At 56.6% G+C, this 19,699-nt stretch overlaps 8 protein-coding genes across 8 annotated transcripts; 4 read left to right on the top strand and 4 right to left on the bottom strand.

Annotated features, from left to right (window-relative positions):
* Nucleotides 1-189: 189 nt before the first annotated feature.
* B0H64DRAFT_11001 (uncharacterized protein) lies at nucleotides 190-1,455 on the bottom strand. Its single transcript, XM_062797779.1, has 2 exons — nucleotides 538-1,455; nucleotides 190-438 (listed from the first exon to the last, which is right to left on the bottom strand). The coding sequence occupies exons 1-2, from the start codon at nucleotides 1,307-1,309 to the stop codon at nucleotides 341-343; spliced, it is 870 nt and encodes a 289-aa protein (XP_062663780.1). The 5' UTR covers nucleotides 1,310-1,455; the 3' UTR covers nucleotides 190-340.
* A 1,585-nt stretch (nucleotides 1,456-3,040) lies between these two features.
* On the top strand, nucleotides 3,041-6,126 carry B0H64DRAFT_11013 (uncharacterized protein). The gene is made up of 2 exons (XM_062797785.1): nucleotides 3,041-3,137; nucleotides 3,222-6,126. Exon 2 carries the CDS (start codon nucleotides 3,245-3,247, stop codon nucleotides 5,906-5,908), a length of 2,664 nt encoding a protein of 887 aa, XP_062663779.1. The 5' UTR covers nucleotides 3,041-3,137; nucleotides 3,222-3,244; the 3' UTR covers nucleotides 5,909-6,126.
* A 93-nt stretch (nucleotides 6,127-6,219) lies between these two features.
* On the bottom strand, nucleotides 6,220-7,426 carry B0H64DRAFT_428356 (emp24/gp25L/p24 family/GOLD-domain-containing protein). Its single transcript, XM_062805839.1, has 3 exons — nucleotides 7,051-7,426; nucleotides 6,562-6,957; nucleotides 6,220-6,482 (listed from the first exon to the last, which is right to left on the bottom strand). The coding sequence occupies exons 1-3, from the start codon at nucleotides 7,249-7,251 to the stop codon at nucleotides 6,465-6,467; spliced, it is 615 nt and encodes a 204-aa protein (XP_062663778.1). The 5' UTR covers nucleotides 7,252-7,426; the 3' UTR covers nucleotides 6,220-6,464.
* Nucleotides 7,427-8,340: 914 nt separating this feature from the next.
* On the top strand, nucleotides 8,341-9,098 carry B0H64DRAFT_437431 (ADP-ribosylation factor family-domain-containing protein; the record flags this gene model as incomplete). The annotated part of the gene is made up of 4 exons (XM_062806251.1): nucleotides 8,341-8,497; nucleotides 8,590-8,834; nucleotides 8,891-8,956; nucleotides 9,012-9,098. 4 exons carry the CDS (start codon nucleotides 8,341-8,343, stop codon nucleotides 9,096-9,098), a joined length of 555 nt encoding a protein of 184 aa, XP_062663777.1.
* Nucleotides 9,099-9,918: 820 nt separating this feature from the next.
* B0H64DRAFT_380421 (P-loop containing nucleoside triphosphate hydrolase protein) lies at nucleotides 9,919-12,670 on the bottom strand. The gene has a single exon (XM_062802734.1). It carries the CDS (start codon nucleotides 12,534-12,536, stop codon nucleotides 10,146-10,148), a length of 2,391 nt encoding a protein of 796 aa, XP_062663776.1. The 5' UTR covers nucleotides 12,537-12,670; the 3' UTR covers nucleotides 9,919-10,145.
* A 401-nt stretch (nucleotides 12,671-13,071) lies between these two features.
* B0H64DRAFT_10785 (uncharacterized protein) lies at nucleotides 13,072-13,675 on the bottom strand. Its single transcript, XM_062797756.1, has one exon. It carries the CDS (start codon nucleotides 13,467-13,469, stop codon nucleotides 13,137-13,139), a length of 333 nt encoding a protein of 110 aa, XP_062663775.1. The 5' UTR covers nucleotides 13,470-13,675; the 3' UTR covers nucleotides 13,072-13,136.
* Nucleotides 13,670-14,842, top strand: B0H64DRAFT_10886 (DNA replication complex GINS protein PSF1). Its single transcript, XM_062797763.1, has 3 exons — nucleotides 13,670-13,913; nucleotides 13,970-14,484; nucleotides 14,554-14,842. Exons 1-3 carry the CDS (start codon nucleotides 13,881-13,883, stop codon nucleotides 14,645-14,647), a joined length of 642 nt encoding a protein of 213 aa, XP_062663774.1. The 5' UTR covers nucleotides 13,670-13,880; the 3' UTR covers nucleotides 14,648-14,842.
* Nucleotides 14,843-15,977: 1,135 nt separating this feature from the next.
* B0H64DRAFT_448408 (sulfate transporter family-domain-containing protein) lies at nucleotides 15,978-19,599 on the top strand (the record flags this gene model as incomplete). The annotated part of the gene is made up of 5 exons (XM_062807049.1): nucleotides 15,978-16,176; nucleotides 16,233-16,988; nucleotides 17,043-17,185; nucleotides 17,245-17,791; nucleotides 17,848-19,599. 5 exons carry the CDS (start codon nucleotides 15,978-15,980, stop codon nucleotides 19,479-19,481), a joined length of 3,279 nt encoding a protein of 1,092 aa, XP_062663773.1. The 3' UTR covers nucleotides 19,482-19,599.
* Between the last annotated feature and the right edge of the window lie 100 nt (nucleotides 19,600-19,699).

The following is a 19,699-nucleotide window of genomic DNA, read 5'->3' as shown; positions in this document are numbered from 1 at the left end:
GACTTCGTGGTAAGTACACGACTTTCTGGGTTCACTTGACGGAAGTCGGTTCTCGTTTTGGAATCCACGACGAAGTATGTCCTTTTGTATACCCGACTATAACGAGCGAAGCTAGTTTACTATGATATGTCTTATAGGTGGTTCAAGTACTATTCCCTTAAACGCCCGCTCCGTGTTTGGCCGTGAAGCAACTTCGCCCCCTCGTTCAAACCAGCCGCCTAGGTACGATAGTCCTCCCAAGCCGTAAAGCACCAAATGCACACCTCACTCCTAAGCCAGCTTTTCCCATCAACAAAATGAGCCACTCCGTCAAATTTACACCTGGCCCAACCCCCACTCATTAAGGCTCGGACGAAGGTTGCACCTCAACCTTCTTCGCAGTGGTGTACCAGATCGCCGCCTCAATGATGCTGCACACAATCTTCAAGTCGTTCTCATCTACAAACACGTCAATCTCACCCCAGCGAAGATGGAAAAAAGGAGGTTAAGAATGAAGAGAAGAGCGGGAAAGAAAAAAAAAAGAAGAAAAAAACTCACCCCTCGGCGCATAAATCATGGTAAAAGTCCGCGGCACGGGACTGCGCACCCAGCCCTCCCAGGCCATGGGGTGGCGCTGGCCCCAGCCCTTCTCCAGCACCTCGCCGATGTCGTCCGGGTGCAGGTTGAGGTGCAGCGAGCGGTCCGACGTGTGGATGTGGCAGACCTCGCCGTTGCCGCACACGTTGAGCGGGTGGCGCGCGAAGAGCGCGAAGCCGTGCTTCTCGAGGCAGGAGGTGGCCGTCACGAACTCGCTGGGCAAGCGCCGCGTGACCGCCTCGATGGCCGCGCGGAGGCGGTTGGAGGAGGGGAGCGCACCGTGCTGGTTGAGCTGGCGCTGCGGTGCCAGCCCCGCGACGACGGGCCGCGGGCCGGGCCGGTAGGGGAGGTGCGAGAGGATGCCGGCGGCGGGCTTCTGGGTTGGGTCCGCGGGCGGGGCGCTGAAGGGGTCGCGCAGGGTGAAGAGGCGGTACCAGGTCAGGCGGGCGTAGCCTGACGGGGTGGGCGGGGTGCCGCCGGGGCCGAGCTTGAGGAAGTTGAGGTAGTCGTTGTGGATGAGGAGGGCCATGGGTACGACGATGATGAGGAGCTCGAGCACGGGGCGGTCGATGAAGTGCATGCCGAGCACGAGCACGATGGAGACGGCTAGCAGGGCCGCGGCGTCGAGCGTGATGTAGAATGGGTCCTGGCGGATCACCATGTTGACGGCCACCGGGCTCTTCTCGTTCGAGGCCGGCGCCTGTTGGGACTCGGTGGTCACGGTGAGAGACATTGTGTCAGTGATGGTAAGGTCTGCCCTCACGGTGTGCTTCCGTTGTAGTAGCTGTAAGACACGGGGTGGGTGGGTTCGAATGCAGGCCACAACATTGACACTCCAATAATGATGTTCGAGAGTAGCGTGCGGGAGAGAATCAAGGTGGATGGAGAGTGGTTACGGTATCTCTTATAGTACTACGTACAGGTACACACCACGACGGGGCGGAGTGAGAAGATGAAACTGGTTTAAATCCTATCGCGGATCATCGCATTGGGTTTGCCACGAACAGAGGGGTGATATCGATGTGTCAGTGGTGGAAGTAAGGGAGGAAGTACATACGTCGTGGCCAAGCGACATCCGTCCGGGTCTGGGCTGCGGCGGTCAGCATGGGTTCAGATACTTGGCTCACAAGTTACACCAAGAAACTGGAACCTTTTCCACCATATAGCGTCGGGTAGCAAACCCGTGTAAGAGTGTACGGCACCAGATATAACTGTCCACGTGCCCTACACCGCAAGAGCCGCCTGCAATGGCTTCCCGTGTATTCGCGATACATACATCTGTACCGGATGAGGGACGGTGAAAATGGGTTGTCTCAACAGCAATGAACAAACACCCTGCGCTGGAGGGGTGAGGAGGGGTCAGAACCCCAGATTGGAGGTACGCTCCTTCGCAGTCAGGGGCCGTCATCCCACCGCCTGGTCTCCGCAGGTTGACGATGATCGATGACGTTACAATGGTGCAGCGCTTCGTTTTGCCGAACCTGGCGTGCCTCGGATCTTCTCTCAAACCATCAAGCAAGCCAAGATACGATAGGGTCGCTTGAAAGCGAGATGTAAGCTCTCGAAGTCAGCTCCAAGCCCCGTTTAAATTATCCCATCTGAGTAAGAGGAAGTATGTAGGTGGTCCCTAGGCCAGGGAGATCGGCCATGAGACGCCGTAATCATTAGGATGTCGCTGGACAATGAAGAGCAGTCATCTGACACGGGAGTTTGAACACGAAAAAGCGACCCGATTCGTTGGCGCATGATGCAGAGGTGCAGCTTTAAATCCTTTTGCTCATCCAATGCCGTTCCTGCACTTGCAGCCGCAGCCGACGTATTTCGCTTTGCTGGCACTCTCGAGGCCATCGATGGTGATTGTGGGGACGATGAGACGACAATCTAGACTTCGGTGACCGTTACGAGGGGTTTTGGTTGGCTTGGAACAAAAGGAGATGAAGGGAAAAAATGGAGAAAACGGGAGGAGAAAAGGGAAGCGAAAAGAAGGCAAGGACAGGAACGTCTTGTCTTTCCTCCAGGCCATGAATGATTGTTGATTGAAATAGCAGGTACCTCGTCTCCAGACTGTGAAACGGCGATTGTCGGCTGAAAATGGCAAGAACACTCAGTTAGGCAGCCCCACCTTTGTGCACCCAGAACCCCAGATTCTGAAAGTCCCACAAAAGTCGATGGCAAATGGCCAAGAGAAAACGAAGACCCCACGCCCCGAAGGAGTTGGTTGCCCAGCAACCAAGCGTTGATGAACGTCGACAGAGCTGACAACAACCGCCAATCAGCGACGAGGAGGATGCGCTCGCCTCTGTTTCGAGTCAATTGTTCTGATTCTCTGATATCACTCCGCATTCTCCGCCAAAGAACCTCCCAATGGCCCCCTTGATGATTTAATTGTATGTCGACGATTTAACGTCTCGAACATTGATCGAACTCGAGTTGAGACACCACCCCCACCAAAGCGATCTCAAGAGACACAAACTTCGAGCGGGCATTTTCGAGTCCCGAGATTGTGGACACGCACGGTGCCAGTGCGGCCGGACCCGGGGCTGTTTCTCCTTGATTGCGTGGTAAGAACCCCTCAATGGCTCTTTTTTGAAGCATAGAACACATTCTTCTCGTTATGCGCCTGGGTTAACTAACATCGCTGTTAGTGAACCATACCCCGCCCTCCAACATGGGGTTACTCCCCTTCAACCTCTTCCGGGCCCGGGAGACAAAGGCACCGAAGCTGCCGTTATACAAGGAGCTCCCCCCCTCCCGAGCGCGCAAACCTCGTACACCTCGATCCCCAGTCAAGGAGCGCTACTCGGATTCCGAAGACTCATCCGATGAATCCGACGATGGGGATACTACCGACTCATCTACGTCGAGTTCCGGGGGCTCGGGGCGAACCTCATCTTCCACCTCTTCCGCGGCAGCGCTCATGCTTCCCAAGAAGCGGCCTGTGGTCCCTGCCCGCCGGGCACCGGTCAGGAGATATCTCTACCGGTTGCCAAACAAAGTCATTCGGTACCTATGTCTCGCCATGATCTCGACCATTATTATATTCATGTTCGTTCTCGTTCGAGCCAGTCAGGTCGAGAACAAGAAGATAGCAGAAGGCAAAGTCGAGAAGAAGCCCGCAGACCCACCCCCATGGGAGCAGTTCGAGTTCCTCACTAGGTATTACGGCGGCGTCAAGTCCGTTATTCCTCTAGCCGACAACGAACCGCAGTACCCGCGGCTTGAGGAGGAGGGGCCCTACAACGCAAGCCAGCCGCAGCAACAAGAGCAACAGGAGTCGGACAAGAGCGAACCTGGACGTATACAACCTGCCATGGAGGCGAGGGCGGTACCACCAAGCCAGGCTTTTGCCGATTACCCCACCGCTGGTATCCCAAAGACCGCAGATGGGATTCACGAGTGCTTTTTGGATAATCACAACACACTCAAGGCGCCCTCACTCCGCTACCTACAGGGCCGCCCCAACGGCTTCCCGGACAACATTCTCGGTTCCTACGAACTGCTCTCGCTTCCCGAAGACATCTGCTTTGACCGCTTCGGCAGATATGGACCGTATGGTTATGGCTATTCCGCCCGGACCGGCGGGCTCGGCCTCGGCGAACATGGCGACCGGGAGGGCGCCGATGAAGTTTGGGGATCGACCAAGCAGATTGACTGGCGCAATATCGATTGGGCTGCTGTACAACGCCAATGCTACAAGGCCAATGCTGAGCGGTATAAGCCGCTGGCTGTGCGGGATGCCCCTCCTCGTGGTTTCTTTATCGGCGAGGGCCTGGAAACTTCTCAACTCGCGACCCGTGACTCGGCCGAGCAAGGCGAGCAAACCGAGCAGACCGAGAAGACCGAGCAGGTTGACCAGCCTGAGCCCGCGAGTGAGAAGGCTCAAGGCGACGTTGCCAGGACTGCGGTTGTTCTCCGGTGCTGGGACGAGTTCAATTGGAGGGAAGAAGACATCGTCAACCTGAGAGCCCTGATCTCAGAGCTGTCACTCTCCTCTGGCGGCCGCTATGACGTTCATCTTCTCGTCCAAGTTCGCAATGACGGCAGAAACCCCGTGTGGGCCGACGAAGACGTCTATCGCAGCCGCATCAACGAGACTATTCCGGCAGAGTTCCGCGGAATTGCCACACTCTGGTCTGAGACCCAGATGCTTGCCGTATACCAGGGCGTTCGAGATCTCTGGACTAAGGGGCCCGACCTGCCTGTGCATGGCTCATACCGCGGTCTGCAGATGGCGATGCAGCACTTTGCCTACAACCACCCCGAGTACGAGCACTTCTGGCAGTGGGAGATGGACATCCGCTATACGGGCCATTACCACGACCTCCTCTCCAAGATGGAATCGTGGGCCAAGGACCAGCCCCGCAAGGGCCTCTGGGAGCGCAACTCGCGCTTCTACATTCCTCACGTGCATGGCACCTGGGAAGACTTCAAGCAGATGGCGCGCGTGCAAACTGAACATGGTACCGTCGGTGCCGACAACCTCTGGAACGGTATCCCGGGTGCCTCCAAACCCGGCGACAAGTCCTCCGCCTCGCCCAATGTCGCGCCCGGAGGAAGCGAGCAATCCGTATGGGGCCCGCTCCGACCGGTCTCCTCGTCTGACTGGTTCGAGCATGACGCCGACCCGCAGCCCCCCACGACCTACGAGCGCGACAAGTACACCTGGGGTGTGGGCGAGGAGGCCGACCTGCTCACGCTCTCGCCCATCTTCGACCCGGATGGCACCTCGTGGAAGCTGGCCGACGACATCACGGGGTACAACGAGACGGGCGGCATCGGCAAGCCGCCGCGGCGCGCGCAGATCATCACGGCGTCGCGCATGTCGCGCCGCCTGCTGGTGACCATGCACCGCGAGACGGCCTTCCGCAAGCACCACGCCTTCCCCGAGATGTGGCCGGCCACCGTGGCGCTGCACCACGGCCTCAAGGCCGTCTTCGCCCCGCATCCCGTCTTTGTCGACCGCGCCTGGCCGCCCGACTACATGGCGCGCGTGCTCAACGGCGGGCGCAACGGCGCCTCGGGCGGGGGCCGCGCGTCCGTCTACGGCGATCGCGAGCACAACATGCGCGGCCTCACCTGGTTCTACAACGCCGGCTTCTCCGGCAACTTGTACCGCCGCTGGATGGGCCTGCGCGTCAACAACGACGGCGGCGAGGAGTTTGAGACTACCCCCGACATGAGCGCCGACGACAAGACTGTTGGCTCCATGCGCGGCGGCGAGGGTCGCATGTGTCTGCCCCCGATGCTGCTGCATCCTGTCAAGGATGTGGAGTTGCCCGTGCAGCGCCAGCGGGAGCAGCAGACGGCGCCGGAGTCGGATCCTGCTGCCTAGGTGATGACGGGTGGGGTTGTGGTTTGTTGGTTGGTTGGTTAGGGGTGGGTTCGTTTGTTTTGTTGGTTTATTGTTGTGTTTCTGTTTGGGTTTTGGCGTTTGGGTACATGGGATACAGGATATTGCTGAGCGATGTTGATGAGATGGGTGGCGATGGCGATGTTTATACAGACATGTACATGTGTATACCGATGTTGAAATATGATTTATGTGCACCGTCTGTCTGAGCCTTCATGAGCAGCTTGCATGTTTAGAGGTGCAAAAACGGCGAGTTTGTCACGGCCATTCATCGTGAGTATGCTGTAGCGATTGAGAGAGTCAAATCGTAGATGATCGTATTATCGTAGCGTGCCGTCTACGAGGCGATGCCTCCGGCCCTTTTTCATGTAGGTATTGATGGTACAGACCCGTACACGGCGGATGGTGCATGCTTGATCCAAGACGCCAAACAGAAACACCTCGTCCCTTTTACCCTTCAAATCGCCCCCCGATCCCACGCCAACCTCGCTGATATCACTTTGCACAGGCAATGCAAACAAATATGGAAAGTCGTCGATTAGACAACCCGCTTGACCTAATTCGGGGCAAGCCATGTTAGCCATTTTGCTCATATCCCATCCCATCAAGGCAAGGAAGGGTGTAATTCAACATACCTCAAAGAACCTCCGCAGCCACCAGACCTGGAAGACGCTCTCGCCGATAACGACGCCAATGACAAACATGTTCCACCACTTGACGCGGCTGTTGGTGCTCTCGGCGGTGTTGCGGTGGGTGCGCTCGCGCACGACGATGTAGCTCTGCTCGTCCTTGACCAGCTCCAGCAGCTCCGACAGCTTGCGGACCTCGACCTCGAGCGGGTCCTGCGGCGCGTCCGCCTCGTTCACGTACACGACGCCGTGCACGTTGAACGACACCTCCTTGGACGCCGCGCCCCAGTGCTCGTTGCCGAAGCAGTACACGTACTTGCCGTCGTGCTTGGCGTCGAACGTGAAGTCGCCGTTCGAGACCGCCTTGTCGTTGGCTTCGTACTGGCCGATCGGGTTGGTGATCTAGAGATAGGGGGGCACATGTCAGTCGGGTGTCTGAAGAGGGTAAAAAATGGTATGTCTGTCCCCTCGACGTAAGATGTGGCTTTTTCATACCCAGAAATCAATGTCGAGGTTGCCAGCACTGCCAAACTCCCGGTCGCCGACCTGGAAGGTCACCGTCATCTTGTCGCCGCGGTGCAGAGTCTCGTGAAAGCATTCGCGCCCGTGCGCCGGGAGCGCGATGTTGTGTGCTACTGCCGAGCTCAGCAGCAAGCCGGCCGAGACCAGCAGCTTTGCTGCCGTTCGTAGAAACATGGTGCCTAAATAATGTGGTCGTGTGGCCGCGTGGTCGTCGTCGTCGTCGTCGTCGAGATGCCAGATTTCGTGTGGAGTTCCTTTTCGGGGCTGCTTCAGGGATTCAAGGCCACCTTGGCGATTTTGGCGCTAGGCTGGTCGCAGGTTCAGGGATGTCAACTTGCTGGCTGCGCTGGCTGGCTTGCCAACTGGGCTGCAGTGAGACAGTGCGCGTGCGTGCGGGCCACCTGGGCAGCTTGTGAAAACGAGGCCCGGGCCCCCAAATGGAAAAGGAGGTGCCCCGGTCCAATGTTGTTCCAGGCAACCCAGTACAAGCAAGGTACAGGCGGCGGCCGGTGGCAAGCAGGGCGAATGCCTGCCTGGAGCCCTGCAGTTAAGGTGCCCTTGAGGTAGTGTGCACGGGCCACGACATGCTCCTGGATGGAACCGGCCCAGCGCCCCCCTGTGACTGCCTTCCCTGGCCTTGCTCAGCCCAAGAACAACTTTCAAAATCCAATCCGTTTCCCCCCCAAAGGCTTTCCCTTCCACACCGCCATCGTAGCATCATATCCAGCGCTCAACTTGACGGTAATTAGCCGCGTCGCCATCTCGGTCTGTTTAACGAGATCAACCCGGAATAGTAAGTCGCTTTCTTCGTCGACCGACTCCTCCTCGCCCGTGTGGATTGCGGCATCGGCATTCTGCCTCGGTGTGCCGCCCTCTGGCTTGAACGGTCCCGTCCCCGAAAGGCTCCAATCCACCAAGTCTTGCGCGGCTTGGGGTCCCGGCCAGCGCGTGCTGTTGTCCAATTCTGCTGGAGACCGATCGCCTACTGGTCTTTCCTCCTGGCGGCCTGGGATGCCTTGGACCGTTCCCTGTCGACGCGCTGTGCATATCTGTCCTCAGATCACGCCAGTCAGCAGCTTTTAAACAAACCTCCATCCCAACCAACCCCCGACTCCTTTGTGTCACGACTCCACGCCGTCCCGACACACGACCGAACCTTCTTTATCACCTCGCGTTTTAGGTTCTTGCTCATCTACTTACACTCGCTTTTCAACAGATCACCCCTAACTTAATTCCCCGTTTCCACCCTTCAACACCACCAAGATGGGCATAGGAGGATCTAAGATGTGGGGATGGCTCTCCATTCTCATGAAGCAGAAGGAGATGCGTATTCTCATGGTTGGTCTCGATGCTGCGGGAAAGACCACCATTTTGTATAAGCTCAAGCTTGGCGAGGTCGTCACTACCATCCCGACCATTGGTACGCTATTCCTTCTTTGCCGCCACTGACAAAGCCGCTTCGCTTACTTGACTGGCGCGATTGGGCAAAAGGCTAACGCATCTGCTCTCAAGGCTTCAACGTCGAGACCGTCGAGTACCGCAACATCCAGTTCACCGTGTGGGATGTCGGTGGCCAGGACAAGATCCGCCCTCTGTGGAGACATTACTTCCAGAACACCCAAGGTATCATTTTCGTTGTTGACAGCAACGATCGTGAGCGTGTGACGGAGGCTCGCGAGGAGCTGCAGCGCATGCTGAACGAGGATGAGCTGAGGGACGCTCTTCTCCTTGTTTTCGCCAACAAGCAGGATCTGCCGGTGAGTGGTCCCTTTCTCTGCGTGTTGCCAAACGAGTTGCTAACGTTCTGTTACAGAATGCCATGAGCGTTGCCGAGATCACAGACAAGCTCGGTCTCCACAGCCTGCGGCAACGCACCTGGGTACGTTACCCCGTATCATTGCCGCGCAACCCTGCCAGTACTAACTGTGCCGCAGTACATCCAATCCACTTGCGCCACCTCTGGTGACGGTCTCTTCGAGGGCCTCGACTGGCTCGCCACGGAGATTAAGAAGAACAACTGAGGCGACCTTGGGACGCCGGGGACCGGCTCTCCTCGCCCCCCAGACAAGCATGGCTCGATTGTGGTCTATCAGATATCCCCGGTTAGGCAAACAGTCGACTAGCCGATGAATCTTTGGCGGTTGGTGCATGCATCGTGATGGCCGCTTATGAATGAGAAGATGAAAGCAAGGAGGGTGGCCAACACTCATTCTGAAACTCTGGTCACTTTTTTCGGAAAGACGGAGGGGCGCAACTGGGTTGGAATCATGTACAATTTGATACACTCGTCAGGGAGACAACAGTTCATTCACTGCTTTCCGCGATCCCGAGTCCGGCCCCAGTGGCCCATCGTGTCTACCATGCTGAAAAGGACTGGAAGGGAGAAGGAGTGTTGGGTTGGGAGAGGGACATCTAATGGGGATGTGCTTGCGGTCTGGAGAGAAGAGGGTGGGAAGAGGGAGGCTTGTAAATTCAGCTGGTAATTATGAAAGTCGATTTCGCGGTTTTTAGCTTTTCTCTCCCGTTGTTTATTCGCCTTCGTTGCCTTGACGTGACACTCAGATGTCAATGCCACTGTAGGTAAAGTTCATTGGTTTCTGGAGGGACCGGGAACCGCCGTCTTCCACACCATCAAGTTCTTTCAATTGGTTTCTCGTCCTCGCTCGTCGGCCCCACGGCGAATGGTATTGAATATCGAAAATGTACCCTAGTCTATTGGAGCCGATATCCGGCACCGCTCACTGGGCCTTGCCAGAATGCGGGTTTCAAGCGTCGCAAAGGTTGCAGTCACGCGATCACATATCGAAAACGGCACACGTATTGCCAATAGTGGCGCATTTAACTTGTAACTTGGAGTGGTATTGTACTGTATCCGTTTTGATTGTATGTACATACAAGAGCCATGCACCGTCCGCGAGACGCCTCCTTTTAAACGCCCTATAAATGCTCCCCTCTCTCTGCTAGACTCTTGTTTCCAATCGACGAAGTGGCGATTCCTAGCTCAAATATACAATTTTATACACTACTAGCCCGCTGTCATTAATCATTAACCAATCAACCTCATAACCTCACGCCTCCTCCTGTTCGGCGCTCTGCCGCGCCACAATACTCAAGCCGCTCTTATCCGGATTCAGCGCCACCACGGCGTTGTCGCCGGCCTTCACCTCGCCGCGGATGATCTTGTCCGCCAGGCCGTTGCCGATCTGCGTGGTGATGAGGCGGTTGAGCGGGCGGGCGCCGAACTTGGGGTCGTAGCCGCGCTCGGCGAGCCACTGGCGCACGTCGTCGGGCACGGCGAGGGCGATGCGGCGGTCGTCCAGGCGCGCCTGCAGCTCGCGCAGCCGGATGTCGACGATGTCGCGCAGCGCGCCGAGGGCGAGCCGCTTGAAGACGATGAAGGAGTCGATGCGGTTGAGGAACTCGGGCGGGTACTGCGCGGCGACCACGTCCATGACGGCGTTCTTGACCTCGGGGTGGATGTCGCCGTCTTCGGTTTCCTGGTAGGGGTGGATCGGGTCGGCGCCCACGAGGATGTCGGCGCCGAGGTTGGAGGTCAGGACGATGATGGTGTTCCGGAAGTCGATCTTGTGGCCCTGCGCGTCGGTCAGGTAGCCTTCGTCTAGGACCTGGAGGAGCAGGGCTGAGATGTCACGGTGCGCCTTCTCGAATTCGTCGAATAGGAGCACCGCGTATGGCTTGCGCCGAACGGCTTCTGTCAGCTGGCCGGCGTCTTCGTAGCCCACGTAGCCAGAGGGCGCGCCGATGAGGCGTGAGATGGTGTGCTTCTCTTGGAACTCGCTCATGTCGAAGCGGACGACGGCAGTCTCGGTGGAGAAGAGGAAGCTGGCGAGTTTCTTGCATAATTCCGTCTTGCCGACGCCGGTAGGACCGAGGAAGAAGAAAGACGCGAGAGGCCTATTCTCGCCGCTGAGGCCGGCTCTCTGCATCCGTACTGCATCCGCAACAGCCTTGAGCGCCTCGTCTTGGCCGCGGACAGACTCCCTGAGGATATCCTCCATGTGGATGAGCCTTTCCGTGTGGCCGCTCGTCAACTTCGATATCGGGATGCCGGTAATCCTCGAGACAACATTGGCAATGTCATCAGCTGTGACCGAGTCGTGGATCAGTGTGCTCTCGCCTTCCGGTTTCTCGCCGTCCTTCGGCAACTTTTGCTCGAGGTTGGGTATGGTGCCAAATCTTAGCTCGGACGCCTTTGCAAAATTGCCATCTCTCTGCGCCAGCTCTAGCTCAACCCGAGCTTTGTCGAGCTCGGCTTGCGTTTGCTTGATGGCATCAATTTCAGCCTTTTCTTTCTCCCACTTGCCCGTCAAGGCTTGTTCCTCTTCCTGACACTTCTTCAGGTCCTCCTCGAGCTTCTCCCGCCGTTCCTTGCTCGCAACGTCTTTTTCCTTCCGTAGGCTTTCAAGTTCGATCTGGATGGTCATAATCTTCTGATCGAGGCGTAAAATATCTTCGGGCTTGCTCTCTTGTTGTAATCTCAGCGAACTAGCGGCTTCGTCCATTAAGTCGATTGCTTTGTCGGGGAGGAAGCGGTCGGTGATGTAGCGGTTCGAGTAGGTTGCAGCGGCAACGAGGGCGCCGTCGGTGATACGGACGCCGTGATGGACCTCATATTTTTCCTTGATACCGCGGAGGATACTGATCGTGTCTTGTACCGTTGGCTCACCGACGAGAATTGGTTGGAACCGTCTGGCCAAAGCGACGTCCTTCTCAATCTGGCGATATTCGGCGAGAGTCGTGGCGCCGCAGCATTGTAGTTCTCCCCTCGAGAGGGCCGGCTTCAGGAGGTTTGATGCGTCGATAGAGCCTTCCGCCTTGCCCAGTCCGAGAAGAGTGTGAAGCTCGTCGATGAAAAGGATAACCTCCCCGTTCGCTTGTTGGACTTCCGTGAGTACCTTTTTTAGCCGCTCTTCGAAGTCACCCCTAAACTTCGCACCGGCGATGAGAGATCCGAGGTCGAGGGTGATCACCCTCTTGTTCTTAATACTCTCTGGAACGGCACCGCGCACGATCTCGAGGGCCAGCCCTTCGAGAACAGCAGTCTTGCCAACACCGGCGCTTCCAATGAGGACAGGATTGTTTTTCGTTCGGCGGGAGAGGATCTGTATGGTGCGCTGTATCTCAGCCGACCTACCGATAACAGGATCCAGCTTGCCCGCACTCGCCCTCGCCGTCAAATCGACTCCATATTGCTCGAGCGCCGGCTTCTCAGGTTCGCCTCCAAGGTTCATGCGGTGGGTACCACCAGGTGGGTGTGGCCTGCCATTAGAATATGCTCGAGCCGTAACGGTAGGCAAGATGTGTAAAGAATTTGTCGCCGCCGTTACTCGCGGAGTAACTGTCAAGGTTCGTGGGAATTGGCGCTGTCGCAAAGTGCCCCTCTCCACGGCCGCAAGCCGCCGAGAAGCAGTTGACAGGAGTTGAACCCTTGCTTGCATTTTACAGAATTTGTTTTACAAACTGAGAAGAAAATTGTTGCATCGACGCATGTACGTCGATGTAAGGGTGCATTGCACACCTTTAAGCCAACTTCAACAGGTGAAGGTTGTGGCAATGTCCGCGACCATAAGATGCGCGCGAGAGCTGGAAGCTCCGACGAAAGCTCTCGGGGTTTCCACAGACCCACCGAGGTTCCGAGTCGAACCTTTATCTTATCGGGGCTGCGTTTGGGTTCAAGCAGGTCCGTGCTCCCATTGTTGACTTTTTAAACTCGGGATTTTCAAATTCTTCAACTTCCCCTTCACCTTTTTTCGGATGTCCTGCGGGACGATTCAGAGTTTCCCACTGTCAATTGGCAGCGGACATCCTCATTGCTTAGAACCCGGTGATCCTAACGGTATGTGCTCTTCTTCATTCACTCAGATGTATGCGTACTTCGCAACATCATACCCTCTCTTTTCCTCCTGATGATCTATATTGGTCCGTGTTACCAAGCAGCCTCAAGACCTGCAGATGACGACAAACCCCAGCATTGACATGCGTTTCTGATTTCATACTTATGGCCTGAGTTTAATTGAACGATTCTGTGGAACTCTCCGCTAATTGCTCCTGCCTATAGGTTCCCAGTGTCTGTCTGAGCGTCTGAGTGGCCACCCTCCAGTCACTTTTCGTTCGAGCGTAACACAGCCGTGGCTTGCGGCCTCGAGAGGGTGTGAAACCAAGCGGTTTCTGGACTTGAAACATCGTGATAAGGGTGACGAGGTAGGGTGGTCACGGCCTTGCCAGGCCAGCTCAGCCCAGCCCGGCCCAATTCCTAGGCTCGATTGGCGTGGGGGCGATGTGAACCGGATCATATGCTGTGAATACTGTGTCAACAACAAGAATTGTTTCCATATTCCGAATAATACAAGCGATAAATGACTAAGACGCATCCCATGACTTGTGTGTCCATGTTGAATTACTAGAGAGACAACCTTGCGGTTGTGCACTTCCCGGCTCAAATGATGATTTTAGTCGGCCGGAGAAATTCATAACTAGAGTAAGAGTGGTGAAGAATAAGAACAACAAAACGAGGCTCACCCATTTTATCACGCTCAAGCAGGCTGGCGAGTTGAAGTGATGAATCTTGAACTGTTTCATGATAACTGCTGTGGGAAGGTGGGGACAATATTCGGTATGTCGCCCAATTGGTTTCTTGGGCGGGGCGACAGCGTGGACAGCCCAATGCGGCGCGACTTCACCCTTGCCCCTCTGCCATTTGAAAGCGAAGCGTAAATCCTCGAACCTGAACGCGTCAACGCGGGAGTTGATTTCGACAAAGCGAGGCAGTATCTTTTTTCAAGATGCCTATGTACGGGGACTTGGGCAACAAACTGGTCTGTAGCCGCACTGGTCCAATGACCCTTTCCTTCATCACTGACGCCCTTCACAGGTCCAACATGCCAAACGGACACAGAATTTGACGCATCTACCGCCATATCAAACTGAGCTTGTCCGTGCTGTAACGCGAGAGGTCAGGGATCTAGACAAGGACGTGGCCAGCTTGCTCGAGCCATTCCAAGGGTCATTTGACCCATCCGCGGACCAGGCTACGGCGTGCACGCTTTTGGTCAACCACCTGTCCATGCGCAGGAATAAGCGTTGCCTTCTTGCCTATCACCGTACGCGTACCGACAAGCTGGAGGAGCTGGTTTGGAACGGATCTGACGTCCTCGATCTTGCCGGCCAACAAGCAGGCGGCGTTAACGGCGCTGCTGCGGACAGCGGGGCTAGCAGCAGTCTCAGCCCACAGGAAGAGGACTATTTTCGACAATACGGGGACCTATTGGCTGCCTACAAGGGGCAATGGACAGATATCGATTTAACGGGAAGCCTCGAGCCCCCAAGAGATCTGTTCATCGATGTGCGGGTGCTGAAAGATGCGGGAGAGATCCAAACGGAATACGGGTAAACAAGCCCCCATCAGCCGCCGTGTGTGGCCCTTAGTGCAGAAGACAGAACTAATGCAGGCTACAGCGCTATTAACTTGACGAAGAATAGCCAGTTCTATGTCCGACAAGGCGATGTGGAACGCTTGATAGCCCAAGGCTACCTCCAAAAGCTTGGTTGAAGCCCCCGCTCAAGAACGCGGTCACGCCTCAAGAGAGACCTCCCACGTGAAAAGACGAGGCACAGAGGAGTCGGCGACGAAGGGCGAAAGTCCACAACGACGCCGGCCATTCTCGAGCCATCACCCCCACGGGATCGTCAGTCCCAATGGGTGGTCATGCGAGACCAAGGAGCAGCTGATGAAAGCTCGCGTCACAATGGCGGCAAAAGGTGAAGGAGCCTTTGCGCTGATACCACGCAAGGAGAGGCCGAATCCCCCCAAATGTTAGGTTGTCAGGTTATCCAACCACGGGACGGATACACACGGGTGGACGGGAGGGTCCGCGACAGGCTGGAACATGGAGATGCATGCAGGCCCACACACCTTAACGCGCCTGCAGCTGGAATTTTATGCCAAGATTTGAGAGGCGGCGTGGTACAGTGAGCCTTGGACATCAGCTACTGTGCCAGCCTCAAGGGCGAGGCAATACACAGAAGCCAAAGACAAGAAACAAACAGCAGGATTGGCAAGTCGATTTGAATCTGAGTATTATGGGAAGTAGATCAATGGTTTATATTCCTCCACGCAACCCAGCCCTCAGACTCTCAGCTGGCGCTGTCGAGCGAAGCCATCTCTTTTCTCTCCAGCCCGAAACTCCAACGCCAGCTTGTTCTGAAAGTCAATTCACACTGTCATTGCATCATCCCACGACCGCTCTTGACTTACACCCCACCAACCCGCATCGACCTTCGCGGTCCAGACCCTCCAAGTCGCCATTCTCGATAAATAGCCAGGCACTTGGGGCGGTTGAACCGGATTTCGGCATGGTCAAGCACTCAAAGCAGCGCTCGAAGTTGAGGCCAGAAGAAAATCGACACAGATGGACCTCCGGCTTGTTCAGTTGCTGGCCGTTGCAACCCAAATCGCTCCTATGTGGGGCCCACCAACTGAAAATATCACGGTTCATCTGCCTGCTTATCTAACTTATCTCTTGCCTTCACATGGCAACTGCGCGTGCCTTACTCATTTCTACTATTCATCCGTTCCTTTACTACCTGGGTCATCCGCCCCACCACTTCGATATCGCGTCTGATCGTATCCTTAACAGACTAGTACCCTACATACGACCTGCTGTTCAGCCAATGCTCTAGCTACCGACGCTCTTCCCGCTTCCCACACCTACGTAGCAGATCTACCACTTGCTCGTCATTCTAACCATCGGTGTCGTCTTCTGTGAAACCACCATGCGTACACCGTTCGCCGATCTCCACGAAACTGCGACGTCCTAACCAAGCTCTACGTTTTACAATTGGCTTATTATTTATTGGCTTGCAATTGGGTTTCTTCCGCCATGTCGTCGCCAGCATTCGGTCACTCCTGGGTCAGGAGGCATTCCTCTACGTCCTCTCAGGTTTCAGACGAAGAGGAACAAGAACAAGCCGGCGCTTCAGGTCGCAATGATGGAAAGCAGCTTTCTTCCTCAGTGGGCTCCGTCACCCACCGCGAGCCCATAAGGTCCTTTATCCACGGCACCGTCAGAGGCCATCTCGGTAAGTTGGCTTGCCAAACAATACGCAAAACAGCCAACGCTAACCCACAAGATTAGCTCCCCTCGATAGCGCTGAGTCGGCGCGCTCCGTTCGTGAGCAAACCGCCGAACTAGCCAATTACTTTCTCTCCGACAAAAAGGACGGTCGAGGCAGTCCGTTCCTTCGCCAGGCACGCTCCGCCTCTTCTCCTACAACACGGCCTCCCTTCGAACCACCCGGACCCGACGCCAGCCCTGTTCGGTCATCCGAGACAATACCCGAAGTGCCAGAACCGCCCTCGCCGGAAGCGACCGACGAACACGCGGAGGGCCCATCGATGCTCACAACCATGTTTCGGCGATCACCCCCGGGCAATCCCTACTCCTATACACCAAAGGAGAGTAATGCGCACGAGGATGACGTCCCGGTAGAGGAAGGCGACGAGGAGGGCCAGGATACGTTAAGCAGGGTAACCACCGTCGAGCACCGACCCTTGGTGGCCCGCGAAGACACGCCCGAGGCAGACGAGATATCACCATTGCTGGCCGCAAGGTCGCGAGAGAGCCGGGGTGGGAGCTATGGGGTCGGCCAGGAGAACGGCCAAGGGCTTGATCTGGAGGGCCAGAAACGCCCGGGTAGGACATGGTTAGGAAGGACGGCCAACTCTATGCGGGAAACGGGCGGCCGGGCGGTTAGCATTCTCCCGCTCATCAGTCACCCGAAGCGCTGGGACCGCCGTGCACTCTGGGACAACGTGGTTGTCGCTCCGGTAGCCTGCTTCCCGGCTGTCGTGGTTGGTCTGCTTCTCAACATCTTGGATGCGCTGTCCTATGGTGAGTTCCCATGGCGTTGTGCTGGTTTGTTGTCTAGGTGCTGACTCGACGCAGGCATGATCTTGTTCCCCTTGGGAAGCCCCATCTTTGCAAGCTTGGGGTCCGCCGGGATATCAATGTTCTACGTCAGCTGTATCATCTCCCAGCTGACCTTCTCGACGGGGAGTATATTCAAGGGTGGGGTTGGCTCCGAATTGGTAGGTTCCTATCGACGGATTCCCCTAGAAGCACCGAACATTCATCTCATACATGACAGATCGAAGTTGTACCCTTCTTTCACAACATGGCCGCGACGATCACCGACATAGTCGGAGAAGACAAGCCCGACGCTGTCATCGCAACAACTATCACGTCGTACGCGCTGAGCTCGATGCTCACAGGTGCCGTGTTCTACCTGATGGGCCAATTCAAGTTTGGCTATCTCGTTGGCTTCATCCCCCGGCACATTCTGATCGGCTGCATCGGGGGTGTCGGGTGGTTCCTGGTTGCCACGGGATTTGAGGTGACGGCGCGGATGGATAGTAACCTCAACTACGACCTGGATACCCTCAAGCATCTCATGCAGGCCGACACCGTCCCCCTTTGGATTATACCCCTCACACTTGCCGTCATCCTATTCTACTGTCAGTCAAGGATCAGGTCCAAATACTTTCTCCCGCTATATATTCTCGCCATCCCCGCGGCCTTCTATGCCCTGGCTGGTGCGATGGGCGTGCTAAATCCGGACCATCTCAAAAACGGAGGTTGGGTATTTATAGGCCCGCCTGCGGATGAGCCTTGGTGGCACTTCTACACTCTGTACAGTAAGGACAGACCCTCTTTCGTGAGACCGACGGGGCGGTGGCTAACGGTGTCGCAGAGCTGGACCAAGTGCATTGGGGGGCTATTGCACAGTGTATTCCTGCAATGCTCGCCTTGACCTTCTTTGGCATCCTCCATGTCCCCATCAATGTTCCGGCCCTCGCCCTGAACACAGGCGAAGACCACGCCAACTTGGATCATGAGCTCAAGCTACACGGCTACTCAAACTTCGTGTCCGGATTGGCCGGTAGTATACAAAACTATCTTGTCTACTCTAACAGCTTGTTCTTCATGCGCTCCGGAGGAAACACTCGTCTTGCCGGGATCGAGCTGGCAGTGTTCACTTTCCTTGTCATGTTGATCGGCCCTTCGCTCATTGGCTTCATTCCCGTCATGATGGTCGGTGTGCTGATCTTTGACCTCGGATTCGAGCTCCTCCTCGAAGCCGTATGGCAGCCGCGAAAGAAACTCAAGCCCGTCGAGTACTTTACCGTGATGGCGATTGTTCTCGTTATGGGCACTTACGACTTCGTGGTCGGTATTGGCGTGGGCATTTTGCTGGCGTTCATGTCGCTGACCTTCCAAACATCGAGGGTCTCGGCCGTTAGAGCCAGCTACTCGGGCGATGTGGTAGGGTCGACCGTGAGGAGGAACCCGACTCAGCAGCACTACCTTCGCCAGGTTGGTCGCCAGATCAACGTCATCAAGCTTTCGGGTTATCTGTTCTTCGGGACCATCGTCGGCGTGGAAGACAGGATCCGGGCTCTCATCTCGGACGAGGAGTTTAACAAACGGCCAATCAAGTTCCTCGTGCTGGACCTCTGGCTCGTCACCGGGGTGGACTACTCCGCTGCCGAGGTCTTCAACACCATCAGCCGCCTCCTAAACGGCAAGGGCATTGAACTTGTCGTCAGCGGCGTGGACCCCGAGCACGGCCTCGGCCGCAATCTCAGAACGGTCGGGCTCGGCGAAGACGGCGTCGAGGTCAAACTCCTCCCCGAACTCAACTCGGCGCTCGAGTACTGCGAGAACGAGCTCCTCAAGACCCTCTACGTCAACCAAGACGACGCGGACAGCACGCTCACCACCTCGACCGCCAACCTCGACGTGCCCGCGCCGTCCGCCGCCGACCCCGTGTCGGCCTCCATGCTCGGCTCGTCGCCGCGGCGCGACCACCTCCGGGCGGCGGCGCGCAAGTCGCTCGGGCAGGCCGAGGCGGGGCGGTCGGCGCGGTGGCAGAGCTTCAAGGCGCCGCTGCGGCTGATGCTGCAGATCTTCCGCGACGTGAGCGACCGGAACGAGGACTTCTGGTTCCGCGCGGCGCGCTATTTCGCGCGCGCCCAGCACCCCCCGGGGACCGTGCTCTTCCGCCGCGGCGAGGCCGCCCAGGCCTTCTACCTCGTCGAGGCCGGCATCCTCCGCGCCGAGTACGACCTGCCCCAGGGCTGGCTGTTCGAGAGCATCGTCGCGGGGACGACGTGCGGCGAGCTGCCATTCTTCTCGGAGACGAACCGGACTGCCACCTGCGTGGTGGAGAGGGACTGTGTGCTGTGGGTGATGGACGGGGAGGGTTGGGCCCGGCTGCAGAAGGAGGAGCCGGATGTGGCGCAGGAGCTGTTGCGGATTTCGCTGAAGCTGACGAGTGAGCGCATGTCGGTTATTACGAGCTATACGCTGACTATGGCTGGGTAGTTGGGCGGGGTTGGAAGTGAGGTGGGTTGGGGAATGGGTGGTCTTTTTTGGCTTTCAGCGAGCATTTGGTTTGTTTGGTTTAGACTTGGATCAGTCTCTCACATGGAACAGCTTGGATTATTGTATCTAGGGGTGAGTAGCTGTATGTACAAGGCAGTATGGCTGTGAAACAGAGCGGGCTTTGAGAGCTAGACGTATCTCGACAAACAAAGATTTCA

Source organism: Chaetomium fimeti (genome assembly GCF_033439085.1).
Source record: "Chaetomium fimeti strain CBS 168.71 chromosome Unknown B0H64scaffold_1, whole genome shotgun sequence".
NCBI lineage: Eukaryota > Fungi > Ascomycota > Sordariomycetes > Sordariales > Chaetomiaceae > Chaetomium > Chaetomium fimeti.
This window is presented reverse-complemented; position numbering and strand designations above follow the sequence as displayed.